This window comes from Indicator indicator, chromosome 11, assembly GCF_027791375.1.
Source record: "Indicator indicator isolate 239-I01 chromosome 11, UM_Iind_1.1, whole genome shotgun sequence".
Taxonomy (NCBI): Eukaryota; Metazoa; Chordata; class Aves; order Piciformes; family Indicatoridae; genus Indicator; species Indicator indicator.
In genome coordinates, this window is record NC_072020.1 from 25725105 (window position 1) to 25742441 (window position 17337).

General features: G+C 42.0%; 1 protein-coding gene across 2 annotated transcripts in view; it reads right to left on the reverse strand.

Moving 5' to 3' along the window:
* Positions 1 to 17337, reverse strand: part of RAPGEF5 (Rap guanine nucleotide exchange factor 5) — a 165393-nt gene that overhangs the window by 102590 nt on the left and 45466 nt on the right. For both annotated transcript variants that reach the window (XM_054385178.1, XM_054385179.1), the window contains exon 7: positions 15752 to 15800. In XM_054385178.1, coding sequence (XP_054241153.1) covers positions 15752 to 15800 — 49 coding nt within the window. The remainder of the gene's footprint in view (positions 1 to 15751; positions 15801 to 17337) is intronic.

The following is a 17337-nucleotide window of genomic DNA, read 5'->3' on the forward strand; positions in this document are numbered from 1 at the left end:
AAGGTGAACCCTGAGATCTGTCTTGTATTTCACTGGGTGCTCTGGGTCTCCTGCAGACAAAATGCAGCCAAACCTGTAGGCAGTATCCAGTAACTTAACAGGAAAGTAACTTTACACCATTCTTGACCCCCAAAATTAAGCATAGGTTTTTTTTTTTTTAACTGCAGGATTTCTGATAATATTCATACAGGGTATAATTATTCCTTCTTCCCCCACAGCTATACCATTAAAAAAAAATAAAAAAGGTAATAAAAAAGTAATTATAAAAGAGCAGGGGGTGGGGAAGTAGTTTTGTCAATACAGTTTATTCCATTCGGGGATCTTTTTTAATCTGTTATAAAAGGAAAACAGAAGCCTGGTATAAATCTTCACTAGTGGGTTTGCCAGCACCACTTTACCAGTCAACCTCTGAAATTCAAGATGAATGCTAAAAACACAGGGTCAATCTATAGCTGTAACACATAGCATGTGTAATGGGGATTGTATCCCAGCAGCATTTAAAGCTAGGCAAAATCAAAATGCCCTTGGGACACTGGCATATATATATGTCTGCCCCAGGCTGGAAAAGTAGTAATCAAAGTGATTGCCTCAATAGCCCTGTGTGGCCCCAACTTTTATAGTGCAGGTCAGTGCTTCCATCCAACTAGGCTGGGGCTCTGTGCAGTCCCTTTCCTTATAACCCACCTCCCAGTCTTCCTGTCCAAGAGCTGCCCCATCTTCTTGCAGACAGAATCACAGAATATATCTGGTTGGAAGAGATCTCAAAGATCGTCCACTCTAACCCTCAACCCAGCCCTGAACGGTCAACATTAAACCATGTCCCTAAGCACCAGGTCCACACGCTGCTTGAACACCCCAAGGATGGTGATTTCACCACTGCCCCTGGGCAGACCATTCCAATGTTAGATAAGCCTTTCAGTGAAGATGTATTGCCTAATATCCAGTCTAAAGCTCCCCTGGCACAGCTTGTAACCATTTCCTCTAGTCCTGACACTTGTCACCAAGGAGAAGAGGCTGGCTCCCTCCCTACTCCAACCTTCCTTCAGGCAGCTGAAGAGAGCAATGAGTTCTGCCCTCACCCTCCTCTTCTACATGTGTGTGACCCCATTCTACCCCCTGCTGTTGTGGGAGATGCAGAGGGTTCAGGACATCAGTCAAACACTAGTTAGAACAACAAGCATGAGCTATGAAAGCTGCAATTCTGGAAGGTGTTAATGAATGATTAAAAAAATGTTTGTTTGAGCAAATTGTCTAAGTCTGTGGCTGTGTTAACATAAATCCAACATTTCCCCAACTCTCCTTCCAGTTTTCTGATTTCTCCCAAAATCAATTTGCTGTAGCCTCTGATGAGCAAAGAATCCCTTCAGACACTGGCTATTAATCACTGTATTTAGAGGAGTGGCACCTTCCTAGCAACAAGACCACGAGTCTAGGTTTAAGTGATTTTCATTGATCCAGCCAGCTTTTCTGACAAGCCTGAGCAGATGTGTGCTCCACAAACAGCTGTGCCAGGGGAAAAGGTTAGTGGCTGTCAACTGGCTTCTTGTCATTGGCCTCTGTTACAAGTGCCCTCTTCCCTGACCAATGCCAGGGCAAGCACCCCAGAGCATCTTCAATCAAAGTAAACAGGTGGACCTTCAAAGAGCAGCATGCTGTTGCTAACCTAGCTGGGCTGGCTGATTAACAAACAGATGAACCAGTGACAAGCAGCAAACACCCAGGGTTGAGGGCAGTAATATCTTTTACCCAGAACACAGGGAAAGAGAAAAGGAATCATACAGGTACCTTTGGCTGCTGAAAAAAAAATGGAACGAGCAGTGTTAAAGATGATGAGAAAATTATCTCAGTTTTGATGCACCCTAATTAAAGGGGTTTAATAAAAATTAAATTAAAAGGGCTGGTTTTATCAGTAATTTCACAGCTCAACTCTAAAAAAAAACTTTAAAAGTTCATAATCCACAGCTAGATCTTGGCTTTAATGTTGTTTAGACTGTGTAAGGAATGCAGGAAAGAATCAGTAAATATTTTCTTAAAGCAAAAAATAATCTCCGACCTCACACTGACGTTCTTGCAGCCCTCTTGGGAGAGAGGGAGCAGTTGGCCTCTTTTTCATGAAATTTCCATCACAAACTTGATTTTTGTGTCCTTTCTGCCTCTTATCCCAAACTCATAAAAAGCAGCCACAACTGAACCATTTAATTACACTCAGGAAACAATGCTGAAGGAATCACAATCTCATATATTTTTCTCCATCACAAGAACATAGTCCCTTGAAGGCTGTAGTGGCCATACAGATGAATAACAACTCTTCATTATATTTTCTTGATTTCTGTATGAAAAGGTTATTACATGTTTTGCCTATAAATACAGAAAACAAAACAAACCACAAATTTCTTAAAATACTCCAGTGTATTCAGAAATTTATGTTACTGGGGACTGTCACACACACATAAGAATCCAACTGCTGCATTTCTACACACAGTGTGCCTCTTAACCCCGTAACAACTAACAGACGCCTCTTGAATTTGTCCAGGCACTGCCCTCATAGACTCTTGTGCACACACTACAATTTCTCACATAAAATAAAGGAATTCAAGGATAATTTAGCACTTAGTGTAAGGTACCCATTTAGTTCTTAAGAAAAAGACTTGATGTTGCAAATTCAGCTGCAGGAAAAGCAGGCGGAAGGTTAGGGTGGGATGGGAAAGTATTTCCCAGGCGACTGTTGGTGCTGGGACATTTCCCTTAAAACTGTGATGTACATACAAAAAAGTTGTGAACTTTGGAGCTGTGCCAAGCCCTTCCTTCTCCATCAGCATGAACCCAGCTCTGCTCCCTGATATTAATACCCCAGCACGTCTTACAAAGCAGCAGCACCAGGGAAAGGCAAAGGTGGTTTACCCTGATCTACTTGCATGCTACCTTTGGTGTCAGGCTTGAGTAGAGAGACAGGGAAAGAATGCAAAGAAACAGAGAGTCACCCATTCCCTTTTCTACCTGCAGCATTTCTCCTTCTTGGAGAAGCCACCATGAAGGAAAGAAGATGATGTTAAATGAGCATTAGCTTGTAAATATGTGGTTCAAATATGTCCATTTGCAAACTAGCTTAGGGAATTCCAAGACGTTGATTTTTTATGGTTGCTTAAGGATTTCAAGGGCCATCATTTGATCCAAGTTCCTTGTGTCCCCAGGGACCAAAGCTGAGATTTTGCTAGCAGATTCTTCTATAAACTAATTTTGGAACAGAAAATTCTTGTGGGAGAGAGCGTTGTCCCTTTGTAATCCCATTTCAGCTCACCAAATCAGCAGAAAAAAATAACAAAGAAAGAAGAAACAAGAGAAAATAATTTTGTACTTCACTACCTCAGCAGAATCAGCCATCACACAGAGCTGTGAAAGGACAAAGAATGTAACCATGACTAACACTGGAACTGAACACATTCTTTGTGTCACCATCACCAGCCAACAGTGGTCCCCTGCTTTTACGGACACACTACAAAGTTTAAAAGCATTGGAAAGGATTTGCCTTCCTCTCCAGCATGGAGTATTACAGCCATGCTAAAGGACTCACCTTAGCTAGACAGACTGGCATGCAGTGAGGGTCACAACAGCCACCTGCAGTACTATAGGACTTTTCCTGCCTATGGAAGAATCCTACCAGCATTACCCACAGAGCAATATCTCCCCAATATTGCTCTTATAGCAATATATACACAGATAATTGCTCTTTATGTCCCCAAACTTGAAGGTAAATTAATTGTGTTTGATGAGTAAGATTTTTAAAAGTCACATAACATAATGTGCCTTGTTTTATTTTAATAATTTGTCTTATTCAATATAGAATTTTAATGCAACTGAGAGCAGAAAGGACAGTTAAAAAAAAATCCACACATAAACCAACTCCTGGAACCCACAGCACTGCAATCTTCCCAGAGGTTTTGCTGCATTGTGCTTTCTTCCTTTTCTGTAAATGAAGTTTCTTCTTTCTACCCTTCTGGCTGCAAAGATAACCTTCACAACACAAACCAAGGCACTAGCTCATTCTGCCACTGCAGCCAGCCAGACTGGAACAATAACACCAGGAGAGGTGTGAACTTCCTCCCTTTGGCTCAATAGGGTGTTAACTGTGAAAGCTAATTATTTAAATACTTAAGACACGACCTGCCATCACGGTTAACCATTTTGCTGCTTAGTAGCAGGCAGGGACATCTGTCCATCTGTAAGCACCTCACTCTGAGTGGCACCCACATGGCCATTCCAGGACAGAGAGCCAACTTAGCTCCCCAGCGCTGCTGGCTGTTTCACAGCTTCTGTACTTACTATTCCCTCTCTGTATCATCACAAAATATTTTGGCTTTATTGATTGGTAACGGATTTGAAGCTGGCTCCTTTGATGACATGCTTGAGAACAGGGCTCCCAAGCAGCAGGCAGGGCAGTAGACACGGCACTCTGCAAGCTGGCATTGCTGCTAGACCCCTTGTGCCTCACAACTCCAGCCCTTGAGCTTGCTGTGAAGTCCAGCTGCAGGACCAGGACTGCCTACCCCTTTCGAGGGTGGGGAGCCCATAAACGTAGCCCTTGGCAGACAAGCAGTTTCTCTCTGCACTGCCCTAGGCTGCTCCCAAGACCGAACTTGCTTAGCATGTTGTAAACCCTCAGGCATAGCCTCAGGAGCAGCCCAATCCTGCAGGATCCCAGCTGCAGACACTGCTATGTTCACCCGGACAGGGGCTGGATAAGCAGTTCACTGTCCCCACAGCTGCTCCAGAAGCTGCTCTGCTCATCCTACAAACCTCAGTCACCCTTAAGGCTCTGTCCCTCATGTTTTCAGTGATGCTCCTTCGTTTCAAATGAGGATACTCATTTATTATTTAGTGTTGTTCTTTAACCTGCTAACATCCCAGAACATCAAACCACTCTGCCCTTTGCAAGATTTCAATCTTTCCAGTACTGTGTGATCAAAATTCATATATGCATCTCCTTTTTCTAGCCTGTAAGCAAAAGCCATCCACTTGCCCTCTACAGAGAGGAGAGACACATACCTTGGAAGTGGTAAAAAGCCTACTTCTGAACAGAAGAACTTTATTTGACAAGACAACAGATTTTCACAGTCTTATCCATGCTGGATGGTTATAGCCCATTTTTCTGTCCCTGTCACACTATCACTGTTGAAAAAAACTTCAGGAATCTGTAAGAATATTCCTGGAGGTAGGCTGCAGTGCTCTGAACTGCCAGCAGCCTCTACCAATTGATTTATCAGCAGCAGCTGGGAAGCTCACAACTTTTAGCATCATTCTTATATCCCAAATTTTTTGAGAGGTACGTGGGTTTGGGTGGTAATGGTGGCTTTTTGTTCAGGTTTGGGGTTTTTTTTTTGTCCCCAGAGGAAGCTGCTAGCATGAAGCTGTTCAGAAATGAACAGGGGGGGGAGGGAAGGGGGGAAGAAAAAAAAGAAAAAAATTAAATAAAAAAAAGGGGAGAGAGGGGAGAGAGGGGAGAGAGGGGAGAGAGGGGAGAGAGGGGAGAGAGGGGAGAGAGGGGAGAGAGGGGAGAGAGGGGAGAGAGGGGAGAGAGGGGAGAGAGGGGAGAGAGGGGAGAGAGGGGAGAGAGGGGAGAGAGGGGAGAGAGGGGAGAGAGGGGAGAGAGGGGAGAGAGGGGAGAGAGGGGAAAAGAAAAAATAGGTCTTTTTTTTCCCTTTTAATCACATACTTCTAAGATAATTTTATGATTTTGGGAAACTTACATGGTTATTTTGAAAACTGGAGATTGTTCTATTCCTTGTTCTTTGTGGGGGATATGCAGTGAGCTCTAGAGAGGCTGGTTACTGCAGCAGCTCCGAGCTGTTTGACAGTGTTATAATGTTTGCTGATGCTTATTAATTTATCAGAGTGGAAAAAAGTGAACAGCTCATACTGATACCGCTGGGGAAACTAAAAGCCAGTGCCTGTAGGTTATGTAAAGAGGCACTAGTGATGAATGGTGGAAAGGAAGATGAGCAGCAAGTAAATGCTTTACAAACCTCAGACTTGAGAACTATTTTATGCCAGACCAGGTCCTCATGCATATTCTCTATTTCCTAAATCTTCCAGATTAAAGAGGGAAAACCAATGAAACAAAACAAAACAAGAAAAAAAAAAAAAGGCTCCATATAAATAACAGCAATAATCCTAGGAATAAAACCCTCCAAGTGGGAAACGGTTCCTTATTTACCATGAAACTGTAATCTTTTCCCAGAAATTACTGAAAAGAGAAAGCTTTTTAAGCTCATGCTTAACATGTTTCCTTTTATTAGCAACATAAAAATTGCCTTTGAGCTTTCTCATTCCTCCCCACTATTTCTGCATATATATGTATATGCAAATTATCATACAGATTTCCCATCACTGAGTACACCACATATCTCTGAAACAGTTGGCAGGCCCCTAGGGGGGTGTTGCCCAGACAGCTGTGCAATCAGCTGAGTAAATCAGCTAATTAAAGAAACAAAGAAAATGCAAAAATTATTAAAGACAGACTCCCTGCTTACAGCATTGTTCAGCACCTCTGCATCTAAGACAGCACAGCAAGCATGGGATGGAATAAAGGTGATTGTAAACCAGGGAATGGACTATTGCACAAGTAGCAGTGATGCCACTTTCTCTCAAGCACTAGTTTGGAATTCATGGTATTTATGCTTTGTGGCTTAAATCAATTTAATATAACACTACTCCAAGCATTCTATTTCTTTTTAAAATTACAAAAGCATGAAATGCAATGCTGGTTTCATAACTGATTTATGTATGTAAAAAATGGTCATTAACTTCAGCTTGACCTTAGGTAGAACCAATATCGAATTTGCACAGAGGGTGCTCATTATGCTGGTCTAGTTTCCCCACAGAAAAATAAGTTCCCAAGGGTCCTAGTGCTACAAGCCATTTCTCAGATAGGAAACAGGACTCCCAAAAAATGATGCAAAAACACTTCCTCTCTTTGCAGTTTATCAAAAGGAACAGATAACAGCAAGGGTAGGAATTTGCAATCTAAACAGAGCAAAGCCAGTGTGGTAAGAAAGGAGGCTGACAGATGTAGATTTGGTCTTGTTGATCTATACAGCATTAAGGCTCTGTTCCCTTCCACTGCATCTAAATGACCACAGGAAGGACAAACTTCAGTTTAAATGAGTCTCAGGCCTGCCTGTGTTATATAGCCACTGTAAACTAAAAACAAAAAAAAAAGGAGCATACCAAGTAAGGCCAACAGTATTTCCCAACCGAGGATCATGGCAGGGAGCCTATGCTGCTATTCTTTTCACATTATCGTACAACTGGTTTTGTTAGGAAGTTCTGTTTATTTTATTTATCAGAACTGAAGCCTTTTATCTGGGTTTGAGGGCCTGTGTTCCATCCATGATGGTGGTACATTAGAAGAACATAATTTGCAAAACACCTCTGGCTAAACAAAGGAGACATTTTTTTAATAGATAATCAACTGATGTTGGTTAATGTGGTCAAGAGAGGTTTGGTGTTCAACATATGGCACTTTGTGATAGGTACAAAGGAAAACTCACATTTTACATTCACTTTGTGAGCATACAGATTCATATAATTTTTTACCAAGAAGAAATAAAATGGAAAATGAGTTGCAAACACTGTAGGATTACTACAGGAATGGACAAAAGTGATGTTCTTTGTAGCAAGGGTAGCTCAAGGAAAATGACTTGATGGCTGAATGCAGAAAGCTCTTTTGCTTTAAGACATTCATTCTCACAGTTCTTTTAACTTTAAATATCATGCACAAGTGGCAGTGAATGTTGCCTGAAATGAGATATTGGGAGAGTGGTGAAGAGTCCATTACATGATCAGCAGGCACAGGAAAATGATTGCTGAGAACTGATCAGACAAGGAGGTAGGAGCAGTCACTGAGCAGGCTGGTGCAAAGCGAAACACCCTTCTATTACATGGAAATATCCTCGGGGCATGGCCAGGAAAGGAGCAGGAAACAAAGAGGACTCTGAATAAATTCTGTGAACTCTCTGTAAATGCCTCTCCCAGAGCACTGGAAACAAAACATTCACCTGGGAATTGTTGGTTTTTTTTTTTTTCACAAGAACTGTCTCCTCAACCTTGCCCTGCCATCTCTTTTTGTGTACATGCAAAACATCTGTCACCTACATAACCATTCTGCATTGCTCATTTCTTCTACGGAAGTGCATCACCCAGAAAGAACTATGCCCAAAGTTCTGCAACAGCTTCAAAAAACAGGCTATAAGCTGCCAAAATCCCTTCCAATTTAATTCACACCAGAATGCAATTTGGAGCTCTTTTCCATCTTCTTCCAAGGCTTGGAGTCCGTTCTGGTTTGCATTAGCTGTTGGATACACAAAGGCTGGTGAGCATAACTGTGAGGTCCATTCACTGCTGTTGTTCAGGGCACTTCCTACCCCCAGCATTGCTCAGGGTGGGCATAAAGCAGGTAGTCACCTGCAATTCAGCCATGGCACAACAGAACAGTGCGTGTGTGTTGCACGTAGTGTTCCTAATTGACCAACACAACTCTTTAAGGCTAGGAAGGGTCTGATTTTAGCCTTCTGAAGTGCTGCTGGTTTCTTGGCATGCCTGATCTCAGGAGTACTGGGATGCAACAAGCCATTGGTCCCCAGGGGTGGGCGTACCCTTCAATAAGGTATAAAATGTTTTAAAAGGATCACTTAAAGAAGCCAACATGATTTCACAGATTGCATTGGGTTGGAAGGGACCCTCAGAGGCCATCTTGTCCAACCCCCCTGCAGTGAACAGGGACACTTAGAACTAGATCAGGCTGCCCAGGGCCACGTTGAGTTCAAAGCACAAAATCCTTAAAGCACAATGTAACTTAAAATACTCCTAGCTACGTTTCAAGGTGAAGCTTTTATCCTGAACCACATTTCAATGGGCACAAGAAAAGCAAAGCTGCTGAGACCTACCAGAAGTGTAACACTCCTGCACTTTCACTTTGAGTGGCCATTTCTCCAACATGAATGCTACCAGTAACACTTTCAGAAGAACTCTTATTCCTTGCTTTAAAGGAGTGGATGCTTGGAGAAATTTAAAATTGTAATGAGAATTGTAATTTACTCAAGTCGAGTAAATAAACCCACTGAAGAGAGACATAAGAGGACACAGGAAAGCAGTAAGATCCTACTAATACTAACCTTTTCATACTTTCTCAGTTTTTCCACAAGGAAAACTGCATACCTCTGTGGCACATGACTGCCACCTCATTCCATAAACAGGAGCAAATTTTTCCATCCTTCTTTATGCCCTTTTTCAGTGGCATAAAGTAAGTGACAATAAATTGAGTACATTTTACACTAGAGATACCATATGTGTTTGTTTACAAAACCTGTACATTTAAAAAGTACTGAATATGTTTGAGACTTAAGCACAATACTGAAGTGCAAATACCTTTCATCATGAATTTGTAACCTCATTTTTCAAGAATGTGCACAAATCTAGTTCAAATTCAGATCAATTTTCATTGTCTGTACAACAACTCTGTTCTACAAGTGAATAAAAAAGTTGTGACATAACATAGCACACTCATACAGCACCAAATGGCAAAATTAATGGTAATTATTGTGGAGCAAAGTTACCACTAAGTTTCACAGGATCTGTGCTACTTGGGAAAAAGAGAAGAATGATAAAGATGCTGTTTCCTGAGTTAACTAAGCTGATAAAACAGCTTAATGCTGCCAAAAGGGTCTTACTGGGCTCCTTCCCACATCCCTCCACCTCCCCACCCTGATAAGAAGCTGCCAGCCTCACTTTGTGCCAACTCCAGCTGCAATCCTGCATGCTGCTCTGGCTGCCCCATCTCAAAAATAATAAAATAGATGTGTCAAAGATGATCAGATCTAATGGAAGAGATCGTGTATGAAGAACGAATAGTGATTTAGCCTGGAAATGAAACAACTCACAGGATTGTGACAGAGGTGCACAAAATCCTCAACAGTATGATGATGAACTGGGAATGGATTATTCACCACTTTCCATCACCAAAGGTAGCCCTTTGTAAGGTAGCCCACAGTGAGGGTCATGGGGAATATGTTTAAGAGAAACAAACCAATATACTCTTTCATCTACCACACGTGTGAATTGTGGGGCTTGCTACCACAAGAGACAATGAAGGTCAGGAATACAAGCAGGCTGGAAAAACAACTCAATAAATTAACGGAGACAAGGTCCACCAAGGGCTACCTACTACAACAGTGTGGGCACAGCAAAATCCCTCCAGCACGGACTGGTAGATGCTGAGTATGCGCATCATATGAACAACTGTTGGTTCTTGCTCTGTTTCTCTGCTCTAAGCATCCCTTACTGATCACTCAGTAAGATTGGAGCTGGATGGACTTTTAACCTGACCCAGCCTGGCTGTTTTCATGTTTTTAACCGGGTTGACATTGCCTGGAGCGTGTTCAAGTCAAGTCACGCAGTCAGCTCTGACAGCAGGGCTGTAGAGGTGGTGCAGGGGCTGGGAGAAGGAATAGCTGTTCACAGCTTCCTTTTCATTCATGTCAGCAAAGCTCAAGCCTCAGTTACTGCTTCATATTTAATCATATGCCCTGAAATAAAAGTCCTGATAGACACAATACAAAAGGGGAAGGGTGGATATCCACACGTGTATGTCAGAACAAGGTGGAAGTAATCCAGAAGCTCTCAAATACAGTTAATATGTTGCAAAAGTCATTATTATAAATACAATGTAAAGTACTCTTTAAATAAATTAAAAAATTAAAACTCAGTAGGGGTTTGTCAATATAAGAATGGCATGATTAAGAAGTATCTAACAGAATCACAGAATATACCTGGTTGAAGAGACCTCAAAGATTATCCAGACTAACCCTCAACCCAGCACTGAAAGGTCAACATTAAACCATGTCCCTAAGCACCAGGTCCATGTGCTGCTTGAACACCCCAGGGATGGTGACTCCACTACTGCCCTGGGCAAACCATTCCAATGTCTGATAACCCTTAAGAAGAAATATTTCCTGATATCCAGCCTGAACCTCCCTTGGCACAGCTTTTAACCATTTCCTCTAGTCCTGTCACTTAACACCAAGGAGAAGAGGCTGGACCCCTCCTTGCTCCAAACTCCTTCAGGTAGTTGTAGAGTACTATGAGGTCTCCTTTCAGCCTCCTCTTCTCCAGACTGAACAACCCCAGATCCCTCAGATGCTCCTCATAGGTTATGTGATCCAGGCTCTTCACAAGCCCCATTGCCCTTCCCTGGACACGTTCTCAATGGCCTTCCTATGTGAGGGAAGGGACCCAGAACTGCACACAGTAATTGAGGGCTGAGTGCAGGGGGGTGATCATCTCCCTGTTCCTGCTGGCTGCATTGCTTCTAATCCAAGCCAGGATGCCATTGGCTTTCTTGCCCACCTGGGCACACTTCTGGCTCATGTTCAGTCGACTATCAACCAGTACCCCCAGGTCCCTCTCCAACTTGCAGCTTTCCAACCACACATCCCCAAGTCTGTAGCTTACCACAGGGTCATTGTGGCCCAAGTACAGGACCTGGCTCTTGGCCTTGTTGAACTTCATACATTTAGCCTTGGCCCATCAGGCTAACCTGTCCAGATCCCATTGTAAAGCTTCCCTACCCTCTAGCACATAAACATAGCCACCCTGCTTGGTGTCATCTGCACCTTGTTCAGGGTGTGGAAACCAGAGTATCATTCTTAAAACAGAACAAACACACATACAAGCACCAGAGCTTTTCTGGCTGCCCTGCTAGTGCTCCCTCAATGCCTGGGAGGAAGCTGCAGCTATCTTCTTCCTACCTCATCAAAATACTTTGGCAGTGATTATCTTAATTAGCCCCTGAATTCAGAAACACAAGGACTAGAGCCTCTTAACAATCACTCTTTGCATGACTAGCTAGAGAAATTCCTTTAGCTATAAAGGTGAAGGAATTCGCTGGATGATGCTGCCATGAGAAGCAGCTAGACTGATGCACAGAATTGCAAGGCATCTTGTTTGTGGGTGGGATTAACACCAGTCTGGAGCACCTACCTGACAGATTTTGATGGGTTCAGATGTACTTGTGCAGCTACGCCACTGAGTAAAGCCTGCAGCCTTAGGCTATTTGCAGCTTTTTATCCTTGTTTTAGCTACCATCTCTAACACATAAGAAACATGTCATGAGCCATGACAAGCAATTGAGATAAATGCCAACCCTTGTAAACCTTCAGACACGAGGGTGAATTTGTGTTCTGCTTCAGCACATTCACAGAAGCCGTCAGAAGCCACCAAGGTATAAACAAATACAGTAATTCTAACGCCGAGTGCCTACAATTAAAACCAAAGTTCTCTTCTCTTCCAGCTACCTGCTTCCCCAAGACCCAAGACAATTTAATCTATTTATTTCTAAGCTTAAGCAAGAACAATTTTAATGCCTTTTTATAAGCCACAGAGAAGTGCACAAGCTCATTTCCCCCTGTAGGGTCACCTTTAGCATGAGAGCTTTATTCTAATGAAATATAGATGTGCTTCCTAGTCAACAGTGTTACAGAAGTCCATCAAAGCTTCAGGATTATACACATTAATTTTAGCTCTTTTTTAAGTTTCATTTGAGGCTAAAAATACCTTGCTCCCTCTGCATGAGTGCTCTCAGGTAACTCTCTAGTGTCCTATGCCTTGCCGTTGGACTGTGTATGTATACTTGCAGCATGCATCTGAGTATGAAAACAGAGCTCTTCTTCACAGCACATAAGTTTTTTCATTTTTCAGGTTCTGCATTTTTCCTTAAGGCATCTGTCATCTATGTGTTTCTCCTATTCCTCCATCCCACAATCACAGCAGAACTCCTCTGGGGAAAGGCATTCGTCCCCCCTGCCTTATTGACTTTTTATTTTCTGGCAGCCAACATTCTCCATCAAATCAGACCCTGTATTAGTAAGACTTTGATACTCTATCGCAGAGTCAGATCTGTACCTTATTTCTAATGGTGTTTTTCTCATTTGTTGTTGTTTTGTGGGTTTTGCTTGGTTGTTTTTTGTTGTGGGTTTTTTGACTTTTTTGTGATTTTTTGGGGGTGTTTGTTTGTTTGGGTTTTTTTTGTCAGTAGACACAGTTTCCAAATTTCTGAAACTGCCCTTCTGGCCCAAGAACCACAATAGCTGCAATTACTGCTCCTCATGTACAGATACCTGGTAGCAATCCCAAGCTTAATTTAAACAAAAATAAACTCTGTCACCCAGATAATCAAAGGTAGGGTTTTCCCCCTCAAAGCAAGCAAACCTTCTTCCTAGCTGGACCCTCTTCACCTCTCACAGAAGGAGCTGTGGTGTTTGTGTGCTTGTATAGCACTTTCCATGCAGTGTAACCCAGCAATTACTGCAATAGTCCTAAACTGTTGCAATATGAAAGCTTTAATCAGCCAGTTTTTCTAGTACAATTAAAGCACTGTGAAGTGCCTCTCCAAGGGCAGAGGTACATTCAAAAATTGAAGTAATTCAGGAATAAATTACCCAATCCTTGCATTAAGCAAAAAATACTCTCTACCCCCATCCCCCACCCCCCTTTCTCTCTTACTTGGTAGAGCTAACCAGCTATCTAGAGGAAATATTTCGAAACCCCATTATTTAAAAACCACCAAACTATTAAAACCAGTATGGGAACTTCTGCACAACAGCTTTGGTTTCTAGGTTGCTGAGCTCTAGGAAAGCTTTCAGATAATGAATCAATTACCCACCACAGGCAGGTTCCAGCTAGCAAGTTTGGACCAGGCCTATCACTGCACTCCCCACTCACAAATCCCAGGATGGGTCAGCCAGGCACCCACAGCATTCACATCAGGCTGGAAGCTATGCAGGGCAGCTGGCCCAACAGCCATGTTCCACTCTTTCGTGCCAAAATAAATTATCGGTCTGATCTTTGTTGGTTTGTTTCCTGGAATTATATGGAGTCTTGGAAGGGGTTATCTTTGAAAGATACTGTGGCTTTTAGCTCCAGAAGTACTTTCTCTGAAACATGCTTCACTTCACCAGGCACAGAATACTGTAGCTTGATTGCTGGCAGTAACTGCTATGCTGTGAATTCAACCATCAGCAATGAAATAAGAAAGCATCATCAACCACCCTCATTTACTCTGCTCCTACTGTACTAAAGGCATTAACTTAAATTGTTGTGCCTACTACTGTACTAAAGGCATTAACTTAAATTGTTGTGCCTGACCACGGAGCCATTTTTTACAGTTGTCCAAGATGAGGCATAAAGAAATGCAAATCCCAACAAGAAGCACGTGCTAGTCAAACCCACTAACGATGTATCTTTTGTTCAAAAGTAAACTGATGTTTTGTTTACATTCATGTATTAGGAAAGGCTGCTCAACAATCCAAAGCTCTATAGGCAGCCTTGTTTATTTAAGGCTGTGATTTCCAACTAAAATATTTCTATCTAGTCAATGTGGGTTGCAGTTACTCTAGTATAAAGGAGACTACAAGAGCTATCTACCTTTCCAATTCTCATCTCCTGCAGCCCATTCCTAATCCAACCCCTATCCTATTTTTTACTGACACAAGCATTTATGTAGCCATTCAACGAAAGGAAATGAGAGGATAATTCAGGTTAAAAACAACTCTTTTGGGGAGTGGAGACTTGACTTGTTGCCAGTAGCAATAGTAATATTTGCTGACACAACTGCCCAGAATCAGGGAAGGATTTCTTAGAACTTTATAAGCACTGAGTAAAAAGATATACAACACTCTTAGCCCATTTTACAGCAAAACAAAAGGGTACCCTGGTTCCTTCCCTAAAACATCCAGGTTTTCTCTGCATTGAACCAGAACAGAAGCATTTCCATGCTTAGCCATTATAATTCAGGTGGGACTGAGGCGATATCCAGTCAGGTCAAGCAGCTGAGGAGTGTTAACATCATGAACTACTGCACCAATTACAGAAGCCAAGTTCTCCCACAGAAGTGATTTAGGTCTGAGATCACACCCAAACTTGTGTTTTCTGCAGATTTACAGATGACTGTGGGAATAACCTATGAGTACTTCCATTTTCAGACAAAAATGCATCAAACTGCCTAGAATATTTTTGTTATACTTACATTTTCACAAGAAAATATTTGCAGATATGCCAGCCACACCTTCTTCATGCCTCCAGTTTAAGATACCATCTTGTGCATAGTGTGTGTTGCATGCAATAACTTTTATGCTGTACTTGTAAGGCACTGATACAGATATCATGACACAATACTATTAACAGGTCAGAAAAATAGCTTAAGAAGTAGAAGTTCTGTGATCTCAATTTCTAACAACATAATTGAACATCACATGAGATGCTCAGTGAAAATGCTCCCAGAGACCTCAATGGCTTTGGGAACATGCCAGGAATTTAAGGCAGCTCTGTTTTACTCTAGAAATAAATCCAACTCTCACTTAACCATACACCGTTTATCAACATATTTGTTCTTAAATGTAAGTCAAATAAAGACAGAAGTTTCTTTTGTAAAGCCCAGAAGAAATAGTGCTTTTGGCCAGAAGACAGCCCAAGTTCAAATTCAACTCTAACAGTCCAACTGTATCAGCTAGTTCATTATATATGACAAACAAAGCTTGACAGTAACTGCATTGTGCTATACAAACAGATTCTCCAATGAGAGAAGAATGAGGTTTGCTATCTTTGCTTCCCCACGTTAATAAAACAGCAATAACAAATAAAATAATAAATGACAATAAGTAACAGCATCACAAAAATCCCTCTGAAGTCCAGCCTGACTCACCTGACTTCCTTGCTTTCAAGGCAATGACAGCAGCCAGTTCTCTCTGTACCTAAAATACCAGGAAAGAAAAGGATGGTTATAGTTACTGTCACAGTCAAACAAAAGGTAATACCAGTAAGATACCTGTTAGCAATGTTTTGCAAGAGTCAGCTGCATGTGGAATTATACAGGTACTTGGGTTTGAAACTAGTCACTTTTCCTAGCAAATTTATTTACTTTTCATCTGAGAATTCTGTGATTTTTTTTTTAACTAATTTCATGCAAAGGCTGGACATTCCTTAGGGAGGGGGCAATTCAGTAACCCAACCTCTAACTTATTTGCACAGCCTATTTATTTCATAAGCACACACTTGAAGCTTCTTCCTTTCCTTGTGAAATGTTTGTTTTGCCTCTGCTGAGCACACTGTAATACTGGATAAGAGAATTCTCCATGCTGAGTTTGGCTGAGCTTCGCATATATGACATTTGCTTTTTGGTGCTTTCAGGAGGAAACCACCTCTCCTAATAGCATGGCTGAGCAGGCATTTTGGGACCAAAATTTAGTTTGACATGAACATACAGAAGTAAGAGATATCTGATTTCCAGATTTAGAGGATATCTTGCTAGCCCATGATCAAACAAGCCCTGCCATGCTAGCCAGTTCCCTTCCTCAGCCTTTTGTCTCTGCATTCCTCATTTTCCCTATAATCTCAACATGACCAGCTACTGTCTCTTTAGCCAGATCAACTCTATATCCACTTCTCTCCAAAGGTCTGGTCTGTTTTCTATCAGTAAAATTCTGTATTATGAATTTGCTTTGGCTTTGTGCTTCATACTTCCTCACTACCATCATCTGTCCCATTGCAGCTGCTTCAGCACCCCAGACACTCTCCTGCTACACCTCATTTCTTGCCTTCCTCTGCTCTATCCACACTCTCAGACTCTTTTGTACAACTTCCAGCTTCTTCCAGTTTCCCTCATGTTCAGAAGAGAGCCTGCCAATAGTATTTAAAAAAAAAAAACATGGGACATTGTAACTATTGCACTAGGGGTTTTCTTACCTCTCTGTACATAGTTTCTGGCAGTGCACACTAACCATCTTGTCTAATAGACTTATGCAAGCTCAAGGGTGTTCTGCATTGAGACTTTTGAGACCAGTTTCTGACAGGATGTGAAACTTAAGATGCTATTCACGAGACATACAGTATAATCAGAGTAAGGCACAAAGCCCATGAAGGATTCCCAGAGTAATCTGATTACAAACAACTGGCAACATCCCACTCTAATGACTCTGAAGAAAAGTCTGAAAATATGAAACAAGAGAGCATAAAGATGTACAAAATCACCCAGGACCTCTCTAGTACACTGGTAACTTCAGCATTTGCTGGCCAGACACTCAGCAGTAAGCTCTCTGTGTGGCAGAAGGCAGTCCTACCAGAGGCCACATTCTTCCTCTGTTCACATCCTTCCTTCCCTTGTGGAGAAAGATCAGGCAGTATTTTTTTGCCATCCTTGCAAGGTACAAAGGTGTTTTCTACTCTTTGCTGCTGTCCCACTGAGAGGGACAGGCCTTTTTGTCACTCCAAGCAACATAATATGAAGGCAAT